This window comes from Protopterus annectens, chromosome 2.part1 (assembly GCF_019279795.1).
Source record: "Protopterus annectens isolate FY-2018-M chromosome 2.part1, PAN1.0, whole genome shotgun sequence".
Lineage (NCBI taxonomy): Eukaryota > Metazoa > Chordata > Ceratodontiformes > Protopteridae > Protopterus > Protopterus annectens.
In genome coordinates this window covers 566,556,388-566,576,670 of record NC_056729.1, presented here as the reverse complement: position 1 = coordinate 566,576,670, position 20,283 = coordinate 566,556,388, and the positions used below count along the sequence as shown (strand labels likewise).

Sequence of the window (20,283 nt, the reverse complement as noted above, 5' to 3'; positions counted from 1 at the left end):
GGTTCTGGAACTGAAAGCTCGACAGTTCGCAGAGTCTTCCTGCAGATGGACCATACCAAGACAATACACACAGTGTGTGTTCATCTGAGTTGGACATCTTTTGATCGCACTTTTGGCACCTCAAAGCCAGAGGTACCTTTAAAGAGTTTGTCGGCCATATCTAAAAACTAAGGTCAGCTTATACCCAGATACACAAAACAAGTTAAAAGTGACTTTTTTTAAACAGAAAAGGAAACTACCAACAATGGTATCAAAAGGTTACCCGAAGGTATAAGAGGAAAAAGTACCAATAATGGTACTTGAGACTACCTAATGGTAATGGAGAGAGGAAAACACATTCAGGCACATGCTAAAGGATATCTAGAGGAGTGGTGTAGTAAAGATAGAAACAAAGGATAAATGACAGATTAACAGCAAGAAAAAACTTAGTTTGAAAAATGATAAAACTCAAGAGCTTTGACAGAGTGTCTGGCACTCCAAAATGGCAAATGAGATCAGAGGTAATTTGGTGAGGAGCATTGTGGGTAGAGCTGAGCTCAGTTTTTGGAAGGCATGAGCTGAAATAATGGCAGAGTCTGTTCAGAGGCTTGGAAAGATCATGTGAAAATTGACATCAGATGGGAAAGTGTCGTACCACACACGACTGATGGGTGGAGGAATATACAGGAAAACAAGCACTTGTAATCAATGTAAACACAGTAAAAAGTTGAAGATTTTTAGAAGAAAGGGTATTGTACATTGGAGTGCACGAATAGAGAGACTGTCTACCAACAGCACTACAGCAAAGGGAGAAAATTACCAACAACGGTAATTAAGAACTTCATGAGAAATTAAAGGGTATGGATAACTATAAAAATAAATTTAGTGATGAAAAAAGAAGGCAGACAAATAAGAAAAAAATCCTTACTTAGCTCGACAGCAAAGGCAAACGTATCTGTCCAAGAAAGTGCCAGATCTGAGGTAAACTGGAGAGAAGCATTCTGGTAGGACTCAAGCTTGAGAGTTTTTGGTTCTCGCAAGCTGTAGTAATGGCAGAATCGGTTCCAATGTTTGGAAGAGAGCCCATACTTCAAGAATTAAATGAAGACTGACGTTGGATACAAAGGTTGCTTCGCCCCTTTAGATGGGATCTTTATGCAAGCTGAGCTCAGGACAAACCAAAGAGTGAAACTCCTTATGAGGAATTTGCTTTCCACACTAAACAATTTTGCCTGATAACTAAAAGCAATCTAAACAAATTAGAAGAAAATATGTTCCCCAGTGAGGTATATCTATGCAGACTACAGAAATGGTCACTGGACTTCAAACAGCAGGACCAAACTAAAGATGGAATTTGACCAAATACCCTTTACTCTACAGACGTCCTGATGTCAGGAAGGGAGTGGATCTGTTGGGCTGTAGCAGAAGGTGAGACCTCTGGTATTCTGGACAGCCTTGGGCTTATGCAGACAGTAAAGAGTTATTACTGCAGAAGTGAGCTACAAAGAATTTTAATTTGCTTTTTATTTCTGGGAAAGTCCATCCGAGAATGAAGCCCTTTTTAGTGGGGGGCCAAGGAAAAAAAGCTTCAAAAACTACTACACAATGGGTATGTGTAAGTTTCACTAGATATAGAGGACACCTGCCAAGAAAGCTTGAGGAAGGACGAAAGGCTGAAGAGTTCAAGGACCAAACATTTTTGAAAGATGGGGCCAAGTGTTTAGGAGAGAGACAGGTCTAGGATGGGTTTCCACAGTCAATTTTTCCTTGGTACTAGAACATTTCTGGGAGTAAAATCCATTTCCCATGAAGCCCATAGGAACTTGTTCACTGGTGCCCTGACTCAAGATGTTTTGAGTAAAGGGGGCAAAGAACATTTGGTTGTGGCATGCCTTTCAGAGGGGGGGATTATTTTCCCAGGCCATGGCATAGCCACTCTTGAAAACAGACAAAGCCAACTTGATTGTGGTAACAACTTCCCATCTGGCCAGAGAAAGCAACAGTGTTTGTAAGACAGGAGTAATGGAACTGAGGGCAAGGGGAGAGGTACTGCAGAGGTAGTCATACTTTTGTTTCCAAAAGGAGGCCCCCCTACTGAAGGTTCCCTACAGAGTTTGTCAAAGTGCCTTTCCTAGTTTTTTTTTTGTTTGAGAAATCCTAGGATCGCTTCTAATGAAGGAAACAGATTTAGATGGGAGGCTCCTATGACATCTAGGAATGGAGGACAGCAGCCTTTCATGGGCTTACCCTGGTCATCAGTTTCGGAGACTAGCAGCCTGAGGACAAAACAGTAAGCCTAGAAGTTTAGATTTAAAATCCTCACAGAGAGGCTGATGCGAAGTCAGGCATAGCTGCTAACAGATCCAGTGACAGCTGCCCTAGAAGAAGCATCCACAGTACTGTAACTGCACTTAATGCAGTTTATTAACTTGAGTGGCCTGGGATAGCAAACTCTGCATTTGCTGCTTTGACTGCTGTAGGCGGGTTCAGTATAATTTTAACGAATGCAAAACAATGAAGTGCTTTGTCCTTTGAGTTAACTGCCCTAAAAGCAAGGGGAACAGAAGTGTAAACCTTTTCTCATCTATCCATAGCAATACTGTCTCCATCTGTAGGTATGGCATTAGCACTGGGCAGAAGTTTAGAGGGTTTATCTGACGAGATACGGAAGAGGAATCAGACATTAGATTCCTGTCAAAGTATTTTAGGTCTTCAGGCACCCTGTAAAACCTGCCTTGGGTTTTAGGAACTGGCGTTTGTGAAGCAGGTGCAGAAGAGGTGGACTGAAAAAGGTCCTGTAAAGCCTCAAGGACAGGAGGGACTAGAGAAGGGGCAGGGTACCATTTTAAAAAGGCTGTAATGCCTCTTATGAGCAGATATTTGAGAAGATCGGCATTCAAAGTGTCATGTTCTGGATATACTCCCCAGAGGAATCTCTCAATGGGGGAACCAGAAGACAGGATGTCAAAGATTCACCCTGGAGAAGGAAGCTGACAGGAACACTCGACAGAATGGTCAGAATCGTAACTGTTATTCCTCAGAGGAAGAGGGAACCAAAGTAGGTTTTTGAGACCAAAGCATGTTTAAGGAATAGCCTGTGGTTGTGGAGATCCAAAGGCAGGGGGTTTCAAACACGTAGCATTGAACAACCTCTAAGCAATCTAGCAACTCCTCTTCCCTAGCTCCTGAAGGAGAGACTACATCCAAACTTGTCTTCTTTTTAGGTGTGATGCTCACCTAGATGACAAGCAGGTTAGGAAGCCTAACTTCTATTAAAAAGCCTGGGATCTCTTTCCCAACTAAAAGAAAGCTGAGGGATACCATGAGACTCTTCTGAGAAAAGTCGCAGTTAAATGAATGCAACAGCAGTTTATAAAGTCGATGGAGCATTCTGGCCTCTGACGGGGTCTTGGTAGTGGGTAACAGAGGTAACTTGGTATTTTACCCCAGGCTCTGGAAACTAAGTACATCAAAGTCTGAAACGTTGGGCTGCAGACCTGTTTTAGGCCTCTTTAGCTTTCATTTCGACAGAAGAGACACGTCCGAAGATACCAACTCAGCCATCTTGGACTGGGCCAAATGCTCAATACATTGAGTCTCTAGAAAGGTGTTGAGAAAGGAAAGCCTCAACCAGAGAGGTTTGGGAAAGAATGACTGACAGACTGAGCAAGATCTGTTAAGTGTTCTGAGCCTAGGCAAAAATGAAACACTTTGTATGTACGTCCTTGTAAGGAACCTGGCTATTGCGCTCCCATTTACCCCTCCTAGTTGACATCTAACAACTTTCAATGAAACAGCGCAAGTGAAAAGGAAGGTTCCCCAACGGGGCACTTATCTGGATAAATGATTGAAACAAAGGTATCAATAACCAAATGGTGATGAGCTCAAAAGGATGCACGCCCTGCATTTGGGCTGGTGGTGAGTGTCTTGTGACCCATGCTCATATCTGTCTACACATCTTAATGCATACAAGCTGAGGTCAAGCAAATGTACGACTTAGAAAAGTTAAAGTTTTGGTACACTGGCCAGATGTCAGCAGTCACAAGTCAGGAATATTGCAACAGTGACTTCAGTCAAGACAACTAGAGATGGTGTGAACAGGTGTCATCAATACACATTCAATTAGGCTATGTTAGTGCAAAAAGGTTCTAGATTGTTTTTCCCATAAGTTGCCATCAACTGCCAAAAGAAAATCAAAGGAAACATGCTTTTCCAAATTTAAACTTGAGTGAAATTACTCAACCATGCAGAATTTAACAACTCAACAAGAGCTGCTGGATGGGTTCTGTACGAGTCCAATTTTGCTAGAATAGACATCTGAAGGACATTAAAGGAAAACTCCACTTCAGAACTAAAAAATCAATTTTCATTCTGTTTTCAGAGTTACTTTATCATAAAATCACTGACTGCTTCTTACAGAATTTTAACAGAGCAGTTAGCCAGAACTCAAGCAACCAGCAATTTGTCCTGGCTCGAATGCAGGTATACAAGCCAATCAAAAATAGCAAAGCAGTTATCAAGCATCTGGAAACTACACTTATCTAGCATCTACCAATCCACACGGATGCCAGTTAAGTGAGATTTTTAGGTTCATAGGTAGGTACCAGGCTATCAGTCCTGGGGCCTTATACAAGCCCAACCAAAAAGGTACCCTGGCTTTTGCCACCCAAGAAAATTATTTTCCTGTGCCACTGTCAAGCAGAGCCATAGAGGAGATCCCCAGGGTGAATTTCCTATTTCCCATCCAATCATCAAGATTTTTTCTTGGAGTGCTAATGAGGAGCTTTGTTTGATATAGATAGGTAGTTTATTAGAGTATGGGAAGTCTCTGGGACAGGAATCTATCCCTCTGGCATGTTCTGTTTATTGTGGTGACAAGGTTTAGGTCCCTAGAGCGTGTAGCTTGTAGGGATTGGGATTTCTTTACATGGAGCATGTCCAACAGCTCTGGGTTTGACATAGCTTTGTATTTTAGGCAGAGATCACCTCTGAGTAGGTGATACGCGACGGAGTAAAGCTGGAGTTTTTTGAGACAGTCTGCGTAGGGCATCTGTTTGAGGCCGGTAATCCTCTGAGGTATTTCTGCAGCCTTTCCCGTTGTTGTAGAAGTGTTGTGAGGTACATACCAAAAGGGGTGTTGTACTCTATAATGGGTCTGAGTGATGAGTAGAGGAGAACAATGACCTTTCTGGATGAGAAACATTGTGATGAGTTGTGCCATGTCCACCTGTGTCCCAAGGTCTCTTATCACACTTTTGGTGTTAAGTATACTGCCGCCTATGTTGTAGTTCACGAGTACAACATTTTCACAAAAGGGGATGACAATGCACTTTTTGGCATTGAGCTTGAGGCCATGGCTTTGACACTTGGAATCCGTCCCAGCGACGCTCTTTTGTAGGATGTCCACATCGTTAGGAGTTTTGATTATGGCTCCTAGTTTGCAGTCATCTGCGAACTTCATTAGCCAAAGACCTTCCGTGTTGGCCTGTACTTCAGAGAAGTAGATACCAAACAGGAGAGGACCCAGGAATGAACCTGTGGTACTCCACTTGTCAATGGTCTGAAGTCAAATTTGGAGTCTGCTACTTTCACAGTGTGGGTTCCGTCAGTGAGCCAGCTGGCACCCCAGCTTGTGACATAGGGATTTATACCTACTTTAGTGAGTTTACCTACAATTCCAGAGTGGGGGATGGTGTTGAAAGCCTTGGCAAGATCTAGATAGGCTGTTTGAACCACCTTACTCTTGTATACGGCTTTGGTGACTGCTTCAAAGAAGTCTATCAGGTTTAGGAGACATGATTTGCCTTTTACAAACCCGAACTGGGTGGGGTCCAGAGTTTGGAGATTACTAATGTCTTTGTTTATAACTTCCATGATGATACGGTTCCATGGCCTTGCAGACCAGGCTCGTCAGGCAAAATGGTTGTCAATGGGTATAGCTATATAGTACAGTTTTGTACCTACCATAAATGTAGATGTCCGAACAGGATAGCATCTGCAGTCCTTACAAATGGGTTGTCCTGTCAGGCAGCCCTTCGGTCGGCCGGATTCCAAAGTCTGGGTCTGGCTTCAGCTGGTGTCGCACTCACCCGACGTCATCTCTGCTGGTCTTCGGGTATAAAGGCATCAGCCGACGCCATTTTCCTCAGTGTTTCTTGCCCCAGATGCCAGTTGCCCTCTTGGAAAACTAAACTTTTGGGAAAATGCCAATGTTTCCAAAAAGTAGAAGGCAAATACAAAAAATAAGCATGTATGTACATATATACAAACAAATACACCATAAGATATCCCCCCCTAGCTAGCTATAAGGAGGGCAAATACCCTAGGAGTACCACAGAGGGGAAGGAGGGTGGGTAATCCTGACTGCAGATGCTATCCTGTTCGGACATCTACATTTATGGTAGGTACAAAACTGTACTATGTCCTTCAAGGATGCATCTGCAGTCCTTACAAATGGGTAGAATACCATAGCCAAACTAGGGGAGGAGGTAGAAGAATTATGGTGTAGTTAGGATCCCTTGTAAGACAGCAGTGGCGAACCCTGCTCGGGATCTGGAGTATAGAGGTAAGTTATAATGCTTGGCAAATGTATGCACGGAGGTCCAAGTAGCCGCCTCAATAATGTCCTTGGTAGCCACTCCTCGTAAGAAAGCTGTGGTAGTGGCAGTAGCCCTTGTAGAATGAGGTCTTATGTTCTGTGGAATTTGCTTTCCATGGTAGGAGTAACAGAATCTTATGCAATTTCCTATCCACTTGGAGATTGTTTGGAAATTGCTTTTCCTTCCCTTCCTGTTGCATAGGCTACTAAAAGCTGGTTTGTTTTTCTATTGCCCTTGGTTCTGTCCAGGTAGTAGCGCAACTGTCTATGTACATCCAAGGTATGCAGGAGTCTTTCCCCCCTGTTCTGTGGATTGGGAAAGAAGGTAGGTAGGTGGATCGCCTGGTTTAGAGACACTCTGGATATCACCTTAGGCATGAATGTAGGATTAGTTCTCATGGATACTCTATCTTGATGGAAGATTAGGAAGGGTTGTACTGCCATTAAAGCCTGTAGTTCTGAAACCCTTCTTGCTGAAGTAATTGCCAGTAGGAAAGCAGTTTTCCAGGATAGGTGTTGAAGATCTGCTGTTGCTGCTGATTCGAATGGAGGGAGTGTCAATTTTTCTAGCACAAAGTTCAAGTCCCATGCTGGTAATGGTGGTTTCCTAGGAGGTTTTACATTCTTAATTCCTCTCAGGAACTGTCCGAGTAGATGGTGAGAGAAAACAGGGGGATCAAAGCTGTATTCTGCAGAAATAGCTGATGCATGTATCTTGATGGAGGAGTAGGACAGGCCTGTATGGAGAAGCTCTGCCAAATACTCCAGGATGTTGGCAATTTTTACCTTTGACCCATCTTTCCCTCTTTCAGTACTCCAAATGACAAATCTTTTCCATTTTCCTGCATAGTTCCTTCTTGTTGAAGGTCTGCGGGCCTCAAGGATGATGTCTTTAACCCTTTGAGATAAGTCTGGGTTAGTTGCTCTTATGCAATGTTCCAGGCAGTTAGTTGCAGAGTTTTCAGGTTGGGATGCAGGATGTTGTAGTTGCTCTGAGTTAACAGCAAAGGAATCAGGGGTAGTGTCCACGTTTCCCCCCGAGACATGGGCCTCAGTAATGGATACCAATGTTGCCTTGGCCAATTTGGAGCTATCAGAATTATCCTTGGACGTTCCTCTTTGATTTTCAGTAGCACCTTGTGCATCAAAGGAAGAGGTGGAAATGCATATGCTGTCAGGCCTTTCCAACTAAAGGAGAGAGAGTCCACCTTCCAAGCAAGTGGGTGGTATATCCTTGTGCAGAATTTCTTGAGCTGGTGATTGAGTGGGGATGCAAATAGGTCTATTTGTGGTATCCCCCATTTCTTTGTGATGGTCTTGAAGATGTCCGGGTGTAGCATCCATTCGTGAGCATCCAAGGTAGTTCTGCTTAACATGTCTGCTAGGATGTTTTCTTTTCTTGGTACAAATATTGCCTGTAACTGAATGTTGTAGCTCAGAGCCATATTCCATAGGTCCAGAGCCATACGGCATAGGGGGTATGAATGAGTGCCTCCCTGTTTGTTGATGTACCACATGACAGTGGTGTTGTTTGTCCTTATCAATTGGCCTTCTTTGAGGAATGGTCTGAAATTCTGGATTGCTAGTTTTACTGCCAGCATTTCTTTTTGATTTATGTGTAGGTGTAGCTGATCTGGAGTCCATAAGCCTTGAATGCAGTGGTCCAGCATGTGGGCCCCCCAACCGAGGTCTGAGGCGTCCGTTGTGATGGTTTGGCTTGCTTGTCTGTTGTGGAAGGACAAGCCTGGATTTGACTGGCATGCCTGAGCCCACCATAGGAAGTCTTGTTTCAGGCATGGGATTAGTGGTATTTCGGTTTCTAAGCTGTGCTTGTGTTGAGACCATAAATTCTTCAGGTACCACTGTAGCTTTCTCATATGCAGTCTGGCATGGGGGACCAGTATTATGCAGGAGGCCATGAAGCCCAGGGCCTGCAGTACTTTCCTTGCTGTTAGTTTGTCCTGCTTTGTTAATGCCAGGAAGTAAAGAGGAAGTTGTTCTTGTTTTTCTGCAGTTAAGAATGCCATCTGTTTTACTGTGTCCAATTTTGCACCCAAGAATGTTCTTGTTTGGGATGGTATCAGTCTTGACTTTTTTAAATTGACTGTGTATCCCAGGGCTTGTAGTAAGCAAATGACCCTTTGTAAGTCTTGTGTCAGCTTGTTTTGGTTGTCCGCTTGTATCAGGCAGTCGTCCAGGTATGGATAAATTTGGATTCCCTGAAGCCTGCAATGAGCGATTACTGATGCCAGGCATTTCGTGAATACTCTGGGCGCAGTAGATAAGCCAAAGGGCAATGCTGAAAATTGATAATGCTCTGATCCTGCAAGAAATCTGAGGTATCTTCTGCAATTTGGTCGTATGGGGACGTGCAGGTATGCCTCCTTGAGATCTAGAGTTACCAGCCAACACTCCTTGCCCAGCATGGGAAGAAGTTGCTGTAGGGTCAGCATTTTGAATTTTGGAACAATGATGAATGTGTTTAAAGCGGACAGGTCGAGAATAGGCCTCCAACTTTTCTCTTTTCTTGGTACTAGGAAGAGTCTGGAGTAAAATCCCTTGCCCTGTTCTGTAGGTGGTACCCTTTCTACAGCTCTCATTTTTGTCAATTGAGTTATTTGTTTTAGAGCTTCTGTCTTGATTTGGTGGTAGGTTTGGCATTCCTCTTTTTACTGGCAAGGTGTGGAAATGAAACCTGTAGCCTTGATCTATAATTTGCAAAATCCACTTGTCTCTTGTGATATAGTGCCAGTTTTTTGAAAATAAGGCTAACTTTCCGCCTAAGGGTGCTGCTATCTGTTCCCTGGTGGGCGGTGTCAGAGTCAAGTCACTGTGATTGTGTTGTAGAGGCAGTGGTAGACTCTGTGCCTCGTTGGTTATAGCCTTGCCACTGGCGTCCCCTGTAGGCACCTCCTCTGGATTGATTTCTGCCTCTGGAACGTCTATTCCTGCCTCTCTGAGATTTAGAGGAGTCTGGAAAGGACCAATTTTTGGAAGGCCAGTTCCTGCTAAACCTTGGGGGCTGAACCTGTAAGAAATCTTTAACTGTTTGTACAGATTTTGCCTTCTCTTCCATTTTCTTCATTACTTGTTGGGCAGGAGAACCAAATAGACTGATCTTATCCATAGGAGCATCTAGAAGCTTTGCTTTAACATGATCTGGTAAGGCCTGTTCTTTCAACCATGCATGCCTTCTTATAACTGTACCAGTCATGGCTGATCTAAATGAAGCCTCCAGTGCATCATAGCCACATTTTAAAGAATGGTTACTAACCTGCTGTATGTTATTGACCATTTCTAGAACATATTTCTTATCTAAGGAATCATCAGAAGACAGTTTCTTAGTTAACTGATCAAGCATAAACTCTTGGTATTGGATCATATGAAACTGACAGTTCAAAGCTCTAGCTGAGAGAGTAGCAGAGGTGTATACTTTTTTACCCCATCTCTCTAATGACCTTGATTCCCTATCAGAAGGGAGGGGGTTTTTTGCTGAGGTCGAAGCTACTGCCTTAGGACCCTGGGAAATAGTCTCAGGATCTACAAGCGGAGCCTTGTATAAGTGGTGATGAGTGTCCGGAACCCTGTAAAACCTATTGGGTTTAGTAGGGGCTGGAGGTAAGGTATCTGGAGCAGTGCAAACATCATTAAAAGTATCATCCACTACAGGGAGAACTGGAGGTATAGCTAAGGGCCTATGTTGCGGTAAGTGTAAAAAGGTCCCAAGCCTTTTTCTTGAATCTGAGAAATCTTGTCCTTGCCATTAGAATTGCTCTCTCATGGCATGTAAGGTTTCCCCAAAGGAAAATTCCTCTGGTGGAGAGGCAGAAGGAATAGATTCTTCAGCATCGGAATCTTCATATGTAGAATAAGGTGCCTCAGGATGGTCTGTATTGTCTGTATCATCAGAAGAGTCATCTGAGGACACTGTCTCAGGGTGCTCTGCTCTAGGTCTTTTTTTCTGGAGGTTGAGAGGCCCTGACTGGGTGAGATTGGGATCCCCTTATTAAAGAGATGAGATCCTCTGCCAGAGTAAGCATTTGGGAACTGGAGCTGGGCCTGTGAGAGGGGGGCTTAACAGGCACAGACTTAGCAGATTTGGCTGCTTTAGCCCTGGCAAAGGCCTTTATAGACATGGCTGCAGGAGGCCTAGCAGCACCACGTGCTGGTGTAGAGACATCCAAAGGGATGGTATCCGATAATTCTAGAGAAACCACATTAGTAGGCAAAACTTCAGTGGCCGATTCAACTAGAGTGGAAGGGGCCTCGGTAGTAGTCATGGATTCGGCTGAGGATTGAACCGTTTTCTCTGTTTCGGCCGAAACAGAGACACTCGCGGTTTGCTTAACCGTGGTTTCGGCTGAAACCGCGGACCGCGAGTGTCGGTCCTTCTCTTTGCGTTTCTTAACAATTTGTGTAGTCGGAGGATCCGACGGCATAATGTACGCAAAATCTGAGCCGAAAAACTGTTCAGCAAACTCCGACCGACGCCTAAGCGTTCGTCGGTTGAAGGAGGCACAGGCTAAACAAGCTGCTACGTCGTGGTCTGGGCCTAAACAAGGTAAACAGTAAGAGTGGAAATCTTTATGAGGTATTTGTTTCCCACAAGTTAAACAGTTATTTACTTTTTCTGACATCGGCTGAGGCAAGAAAGAGTCCCCAACGGGGTACTTAGCTTTTAGAAGTCTTCAAGTAGTATTCGGTAGTAGTAATCTCTGGATCTGACCGACCGGCACTTGCGAACAGCTTCTGCTTCGGCGCCACGGCAAGAAAGACTGAGGAAAATGGCGTCGGCTGATGCCTTTATACCCGAAGACCAGCAGAGATGACGTCGGGTGAGTGCGACACCAGCCGAAGCCAGACCCAGACTTTGGAATCCGGCCGACCGAAGGGCTGCCTGACGACAGGACAACCCATTTGTAAGGACTGCAGATGCATCCTTGAAGGACATCAACATGATCTTACTTTTCTTAAAGCCTTTCTCCTTCACATAATCCCATTTCAAGTCTGCTTTATGCGAGTCATGCTAGACTCAAGTAGTGGTGCATTCCCATTCCATTAACCTAATGGAATTAGTGTCAGCCATGGTCATCTTGTATACTGTAACAGGACTGCTGCTTTTTCTTGAATGGTCCTCATTTGTGTGCTTCTCAGTTAGGGCCTGGTTTACAGTATACTACGGAATTCTACAGCTGCAACCAAAACAGTTGCTAAACTGTAGGCCTTTGTTCAAAGTATCTTTTTGAAGTCCAAGGTAAACCAACATCCCCATATACTTGGGTAAATGTGCTGATACTTTACAAGAACTACAAGAAAAAATCTTTGGCGATGTTTTACAACAGTACTCCCACCCCCATTGTTCCATGCAGGAATGGGCATGGCCAGTGACTGACATGCATAGTGGCTGTGATATACTATGCAAATGATGTACGACAGACATACCATGCACAGTTGCTGATTATATCAAGAATATTCATTGTGTAACTAGTTTACCCTTTTGTTCAAAGTAGTGCCATCTCGGACTTGGTATATTTAAGCAGAGAGGGGTGCAGGGGGGCTTCGTCTCTGCAAAAAGCAAGGGAAAAAGTGTAATATTTGCTTTCAGCATGTTATGTGGTTAGACAAGTTAGCTGGTAAGACATTGCCCTGTGCCTTAGGCGAGGTTTGAGAAGACCTTACTACTACGCATCGGGGGGGAGAGGGAGAGGGGGGGGGCTGTTATAAAACAATGCCAAATATTTTCTGACTACTTTTATCTAAATATCAGACATCTTTAATACTATTCAAGTCACCTTAATATGTCAAGTAGTATAAACAAACATTTAAAGTTTAGCATTTCAATACTGTGATGCTGCTTATGTAAACTTGTCAAAAGAGGTGACAGTTGCTATTGAACCACTAACAGATCTAACTGCCGCATTTCGCTATGAAAGGCATGGCCACACTGAAAGCAGCTGTGAATCAGTTTACGCTCTCTTCCTTTCTGCAATAAAGACAATGGAAAACAGTTTCACAACTCTGTCTTATTTGCAGCAGCCTGAGATCCTGATTACAAATTTCTGTCTGTGGTATGTCATGTAGGTGCAGACAAATTCCTCAGCAACTTATGTGAGAAATTTAATAAGTGGGTGGCCCTTCCCTCCTTTGACACCAAAGGGAGGAAATCAAAGTTTTATAAAGTACAAGAAGGTTTTCAGGCACATACAAAGTACTGGAATCATATCGCAGGAAGAAAAACAACCTAAGAGTTTAGTTAAACTGTAGGTGAAGGTGGAGTTTTCTTTTAAAAAAAGCATGACGTTGGAACAAAACATAACCCTACTTTCTTACCTTAAGGGAGTTTCAGCATTCATGTGGGGTGGTGAACTTGCCAGTGGAGGTGTACTTTGCAGTAGAGTCCGTTTACTACTAGGGGTTGCAGCAGCATGACCCAGAAGTGCTTCCTCAAAACCAGAAACAGATTTTGCAGCGATCTGACCAGTTAATGGCTACAACAAAAACAAAAATGAATGACTTATAAACAAATTCAAAATAAAGCAGAAATTAAAATATTCTAGAATTCAATTTTCATTTATAGTACCAAATTTAAAGCTACTAGTTTTACACAGGACAAGAAAAGTACAGTTACACAAGATGAACCAACTAGAACAGATAATGTTCTAATAATCACTGCTGTAGTAGCCTTAGCTATATGGGTTATATATCTATCTAAAAACAGTCAGCCAGTTTCTGGGTACCTTCCACAAATCCAAACAGTCAAGCAGCTTGAGCTGACTACAGAAAAAGTTTGGGTACAAAACCCTACAGAGGTTTCCTGCCAGCAGAGAGGGGGAGGCTCAGCCCTGAACAGACTGACATGAACAAAAAAAATGTATAAATATCCTCACCCTGGCATAACACAAAAAAGAAAAAGGGGTATGACCGAGGGAGAGACTACTGCAGCAGTGACCATTCTAACATCTACTGCTATGGTAAGTTTAACTTGAACAACTGTACTATGTTCATCATATGAACACTACCACAGTGGCATTAGCTATATGGCCAGATTACCATATCTGCCTACATTTGGAAGGTGGGAGAAGAGTCCAGGAAGCCCTTGGAGAATGGCCCTAGAAAAGCTTGATCTGGACCTAGAGAAGTAATCAAGTTTGCAGTGCTTTCTAAAAGTATATAGAGGACCAAGTAGTAGCTTCTAACATTTCTAGAATACAACCCTTTCAAAAAAGCCAAAGATGAAGCCAAGACCCTAGCAAAATGGGCCCTGACCTTGCCTTGAATACATTTAGGAGTATAACAAAAGGTTATAGCCTTAGACAACTATTTGGAAGTTGTCCCTTCTTAATGCCACAAGTGAACTGATCTAAAGATTGGAAATATTTGGTTCTGTTAAGATAACACCACAGTTGCCTGAATACATCACAGGTATATATAGTACCCTTTCCTACCATATTTTTAAGTTCAAGAAAGAAAATAGGGATATGGACAGTTTGGCATAAAAACCTGGATACTATTTTAGGCATAAAAAAAAAGTTAGGTCTTACCATAACATTCCATCTGTGTTGTAGATCTTTTTTCATTCATTACTATTAGAACAGAGTCCCCAGCTACTCGAGTCTTAGGTGGCCCTTAGGAAGGACATTCCTGAGCACCATGGAACCAAAAGATGCTCGTCCCCTGGAGGCCAAATCCAATTTGTAATGAGTGATAAAGGTATGAGGTCTTGCCCAAGTGGCTGCTGCGCAGATATCATCCATAGAGGCTCTGGAATGAAAAGCCACTGAAGTAGCCATGGATCTAGTAGAGGGAGCCTTTATTCTGGAAGGGTAAAGACATTTTGCTCTGGTGGTAGATGAAAGTAATGGCGTTTCTAAGCCAAGAGGATATGCATTTTGGAGACATGCCTACCTAATCTGGGTCCTGCAAAGGCCACAAATTGATCAGTTTTCCTGAAAGATTTAGTTTTGTCCAAGTAGAATTGAAGTTGCCTATGAACATCGAGGGTATGCAAAAGGTGTTCCCTTCTATTTGAATGAGGGAAGAACACAGGTAGGTCAATAGACTGATTAATGGAAATCATAGAAATGACCTTGGGCAAAAAGGAGGGGTCAGTACGGAGGGGCAATATTTCTCAATGAAAAATAGAGTAAGGTCTCTTGACACTCAAGGCCTGCAACTCGTACTCTTCTCGCTGAGTTAAGGGCTACTAGAAGTTGAGTTTTCCAAGACAAAAATTTCATATCACATGAGTTAGAAGGCTGAAAATAAGGACTTGTTAACGACTGAAACACCAACGTCAAGTCCCAAGGCTCTATAGGAGGCCTGACAGGAGGTTGAACATGTAATACTCCTTTCATGAAGGATATGGAAAGTCGGTGACATAACAGAAGAAATATAAATTCCACTGTGAAAATTTGCAAGCGCTTCTAAAAACACAGTAGTTGATGCTGAAGCTCCTGCATGCAATAGGGATGTCAGTATGGCAGGATCTTCAGAAGAGGGATGGAAAAGGGGTCTATGTTATGATCTTTGACCCATCTAGAGAAAGTACAGTTGTGTACACTTACCATAAATGTAGATGCTAGAGTGTGTATTCACCATTGCAGTCATTACATTTGGGTTATCTACCTGCAGGTAGCCCTCAGCCAGCCTGAATATCAAAGTCTTGTATCCCTACATCGGATGCTGTCTCTTCTTCCATGATGTCAGGTCAGCACGCAGCCAACGCCATTACATTAGTTTTTCTTGCCCCAGATGTCAGGTGCCCCCATAATGGGAAGCAATTATATATTAGGTTACAAAAGCAAATACACCAGAAAGCTGAAACACTAAAGAAAGGTATAGCCAAGAAAAGTCAGAGGGCTGGAGGGAGGGTAACCAAGACTGCAACAGAGAATACACCAACATCTAGACTCCTAGCATCATCCCAGCATGGTTTCAGACCAGCCCATAGTACTACCAGTGCCCTTCTCTCCTCTCACACAATCAACCACAATCGTAATCAAAATCTGCTCTCCTCTGCCCTCTTCCTCGATCTAAAGCATTCAACCTGATAAACCACAGGTTACTCAGACTCTCTCAACTCACTCTCAATAGACAAATCAGTATCTAACTGGTTCCACTCGTACCTAAACTGTCGACAAGCTGTCTTGCGGAAAGAATCTATCCCCCTTCTACCTGTCGCCCTTGGCGTACCACAAGGCTTCATTCTAGGTCCGCTTCTTTTCTCTATTTTCATCAATGAACTACCCAAAACCATACCACAGGCAACTTCCATACAGTACGCAGACTATTCCACACTAATATGCACAGCCTCTACTCCAGCAGAATTACAATCCCTAACCCAGTCTACCTTTAACAAAGTAGAAAACTGGCTTAATACTAGTCTACTCCTGAACCCAAATAAAACCAAATTACTACTGTTCACCCCCACCCAAAAGCAACCACCACCAATATTTACAGTCTCTTCAAACAATGGAACCACAATTTCTCCTGAACCAAATACCAAACTACTAGGTATAATCATTGACAACAATCTTAGTTTTAACACCCACACAGACGAAACCATCAAAACAGTAAATAAAAAAATAGGATCCATGTACAGGATTAAGAAATATCTAACCCCAACCACCAGAACCATCATAGCTCGCACACCTTCTGTCCTCGCTTCTCTATGACTCACCCATCCTCACTAATCTAAATCAAACCTCAACAAGATAACCAGCTGCTATAACAATATAGCTAGATTTGCCACAGGCTCCACATACAGAACCCACCATTGTAACAATAGTCACAAACTAGGTTGGCTACAACTACCCAATCAAATAAACTACAACCAACTCATAGTTACTCAAAATCCTATACCAACCAAAGAGTACTCCAGTTCTAACATTATCACCCCTTATAATAACCTAACATCCCTCCACTCATCCAGCAGAATGCTAGTTCAAACTATAAAAGCAAACCCCGCTGGAGATTCCTTGTTCTCCAACTTTACTGGAAAAAAATGGAACTCCCTTCCTCCAGAAATAACTTCCAATAGCTCATTGCCTCAATTCAAAAAAGCTCTAAAAACACACCTGCTTACACAATGGCTATGTCCATGTCTAAACCCAGACATATCATTATCCCACAAACCTCTCAGCTTTTTTTCCTTACCAACTGTAAAAGGGTATCCCTGCAGATATACCTCTACTACATTCCTGACTAACCAATCTCTGCTTCATAAAGATTTTCATGTCTTAAATACGGACATTCAACTAACATTTTGACTGTGACCCAGTGTTAACTTCCTAAGATCATCTTAACCTCCATTTCTCCCCCTAAATGGCTACAATAATTTTGTAACTAGATCTATTGCTTTATCTTTATTAAATACCTAATTTCACACTAATATCTACATTTTTTATTGATATTGGTACTAAATGCTTTTTGAGAACATGCAATTATTTTACTGCTACTTTCATGTTAACTACGTAATTAGTCGCTACTATATATCAAAATCTCTATTAATACTGCTATTAAATGCTTTGGATAACTTGGAGCTTTTCTCCCCGGGCCTCCACTGAAAATGGATATGTATCCAGTCGGACTTTCCCAGTTAACAAATGTAAAATAAATAAATAAGTGTACACAACTGTACTATGTTCTCAGTGTTTCCCTGTTTCACTGTTGCAGTCATTACATTTGGGTAGATTCTCAAAGCTAAGGAAGGGAGGAGCCAGTTAGACATTAGGACCAACTATAAAGCCCTGCAAGACTGCAGTGGCAAAACCAGCTTTGAATTTAGAAAAAAACTGGCAAGTGAATGTTTGGTGAAGGTATGTACAGAACTCCAGGTAGCAACTTCTAGGATGTCCCTGGTAGGGACAACGCTGAGAAAGGCTGTAGAGGTAAGATGCAGCCCTGGTGGAATGTGATCTTATCCCCTGTGGGGTAAGTTTTCCATGGTGCTTATAGCAGAAATGAATGCAATCTGCTATCCACTAAGAAATGGTTTGCTTTGAAATGGCCTTCCCCTCTGCCCTTGCAGCAAAGGCAACTAGCAGCTGTTCAGTTTTTCTGAGAGGCACAGCCCTGTCCAAAACAAATCTAAGTTGTCTGTGCACGTCCAGAGTGCAGCATTCGTTCGCCTTTGTTCTGTGGATAAGGAAAAAAAGGTAGGCAAATGAATGGACAGATTAAGGGCCACACTGGATACCACCTTGGGCATAAAGGAAGGACTGGTCCCGAGGGACACCCTGTCTGCATGGAAGATGATGGGCTCCACTGCCATGAGGGCCTGTAATTCAAACACTTCTTGCTGAAGTGATGGCTAGAAGGAAGGCTGTTTTCCAAGAAAGAAATTTCAACTCTGTAGTTGCAGCTGGCTCAAAAGGAGGTAGAGTGAGCTGTTAGAATACAAAATTAAGGTCCCAGGTTGGAGTAGAGGTTCTCCTGGGAGGTCTTAAAATATTGGCCCCTCTGAGGAATTGTTTCAGCAGGGGGTGAGAGAAAAGGGGTGGCTCACTTTTATAATGCATTGAAATGGCTGAGGTATGAATCTTAATTGATGAGAAGGAAAGGCCCTTGTGGAGCATCTCAAGTGTTGAATATGCAGTTAGCTGGGCACTGTTGTGCCCATGCCCAGAGTCTGGCTCCAGGAATAGTATATTTTCCACTTTTCAGCATAGGATTTTCTAGTACTAGACCTCCTTGCCTCCAGAATAACATCTAGCACTTGCTTACTGAGGGATGCTATTGGAGAACCCAAGGAATTAGACAGGCTGCAAGGTTCAGGGTTTGAAGCTGGGGGTGCAGAATCTGGCCCTCCTGCTGGGACAACAGGGTAAGGGTCTGAGGCAGTTGCCATGGTTCCAGCAGTGACGTACTGCGCAAGAGGGGGTGCCAGTGCTGGCATGTCCAGTCTGGTGCAATCAGTATTGTCCTTGGTTTGTCCTGTTTGATCTTTAGCAGAACTTTCGAGAGGAGAGGCAGAGGGGGAAAGGCATAAACAGAGGCTTTCCCAAGTGAAGGACAGGGCATCCACTTTCCAAGCTTGACTGTGGGAAGTCAGTGTGCAGAATTTGTCCAATTGGTAGCTCTGATGGGAGGCAAACAGGTCTATCTCTCGGTTCCCCATTTGTTTCTCAATGTTGAACATCTTTGGTTCCAGTTTCCACTCGTATGGGTCCATGAGACTTCTGCTTAGGTCGTCTGCCAGTGAATTTAGCATGCCTGGCAGGAATTGAGCTTGTAGGTGCACTTGGTAGCTCAAGGCCGTGTTCCACAGAGCCATAGCTAGTCTGCAGAGAGGATACGAGTGGGTTCCCCCCTGCTTGTTTATGTACCACATAATAGTGATGTTGTCAGTCTTTACCAATAACTGTCCTGGAAGAATGTGGTCCTTGAAGGCAGTCAGGGAATTCTGTACAGCTAGCATTTCTTTTTGATTGATATGCAGGTGCATCTGACTCTGGTTCCCTTTTCCCTGAATGCACTTCCCTGCCAAGTGAGCCCCCCATGCATAGTCTAATGTGTCTGTTAGGGTGTGGGCAGCAGGGGGTAGAGTGAATGGGAGTCCCTTGTTGTGGTACCTGGCCTCTGCCCACCAAAGGAACTGTCTTTATACAAGGAATGATAACGATCATTGATTCCAGGTCCTGAGACTGTTGACACCATAGGCTTTTTAGATGATATTGTAGCTTCCTCATATGCAGTCTTGCATATGGAATTAGTAGAATGCAAGAGGCCATGAAGCCCAGGACTTGCAGGATTTTCCTTGCAGATAGCTGGGTCTTTGTGGCCAGTAATTTGAAGTAGGCTGTCAAAAGTATAGTTGTCTACCTACCATAAATGCAGACGTTAGAGTGTATTCACTGTTGCAGTCATTACACTTGGGTTATCCTGCTGGCAGGCTACCCGCAGTCGGCCTGAATTCCAAAGTCCTGGTCCGGCATCTGTTGCTGTCGCCTCTTCCCAGACGTCAGAGCACCAGGGGTATAAAAGATGCAGCAGACACCATTTTCTTCAGGTTTTTCTTGCCCCAGATGTCAGGTGCCCCCAAAAGGGTAGGCTATAAAAACATTGCTAATAAAAGCATGCAGTAACATACACAAAACCTTCATCTACAAGCAAATACACCACATAGGTTGCATAGGATAGAGAAGTACAGAGAAATCCCAGCAAAGAAGGGGGAATGGTGGGTGGGTAACCTGGACTGCAACAGTGAATACACTCAAACATCTACATTTATGGTAGGTACACAACTGTACTATGTTCATCGTGTTTCACTGTTGCAGTCATTACACTTGGGTAGAATCCCAAAGCTAAGGTAGGGAGGCTGGGTCTAAACAGCATTAGGAGTGGCTATAAGGCCCTGCAGAACTGTAGTAGCAAAGCCTGCTCTGGATTTAGAGTAAAGAGGCAAGTGGTAGTGCTTGGTAAAGGTGTGCACTGAAGTCCAAGTTGCAGCCTCCAAAATATCCTTGGTTGGTACTCCCCTGAGGAAGGCTGCTGAGGTGGCTGCTGCCCTGGTAGAATGTGGTCTTAATGCCCTTAGGCACAGATTTGCCATGCTGTGAATAGCAGAAATGAATGCAGTGTCCTATCCATTTTGAAATAGTCTGCTTTGATAGCCTTTCCTTGTGATCCTGCAGCATATGCCACTAAAAGCTGCTCAGTCTTTCTGAAAACTTTAGTTTTGTCCAAGTAGAAGCGTAGCTGTCTGT

At 43.4% G+C, this 20,283-nt stretch overlaps 1 protein-coding gene across 1 annotated transcript in view; it reads right to left on the bottom strand.

Moving 5' to 3' along the window:
• The window catches only part of KDM3A (lysine demethylase 3A), a 2,231,127-nt gene that overhangs the window by 1,627,339 nt on the left and 583,505 nt on the right, over positions 1 to 20,283 (bottom strand). The window contains exons 8-9 of the mRNA XM_044063465.1: positions 12,908 to 13,065; positions 4,218 to 4,330 (exon numbers count right to left, since the gene is read on the bottom strand). Coding sequence (XP_043919400.1) covers positions 4,218 to 4,330; positions 12,908 to 13,065 — 271 coding nt within the window. The remainder of the gene's footprint in view (positions 1 to 4,217; positions 4,331 to 12,907; positions 13,066 to 20,283) is intronic.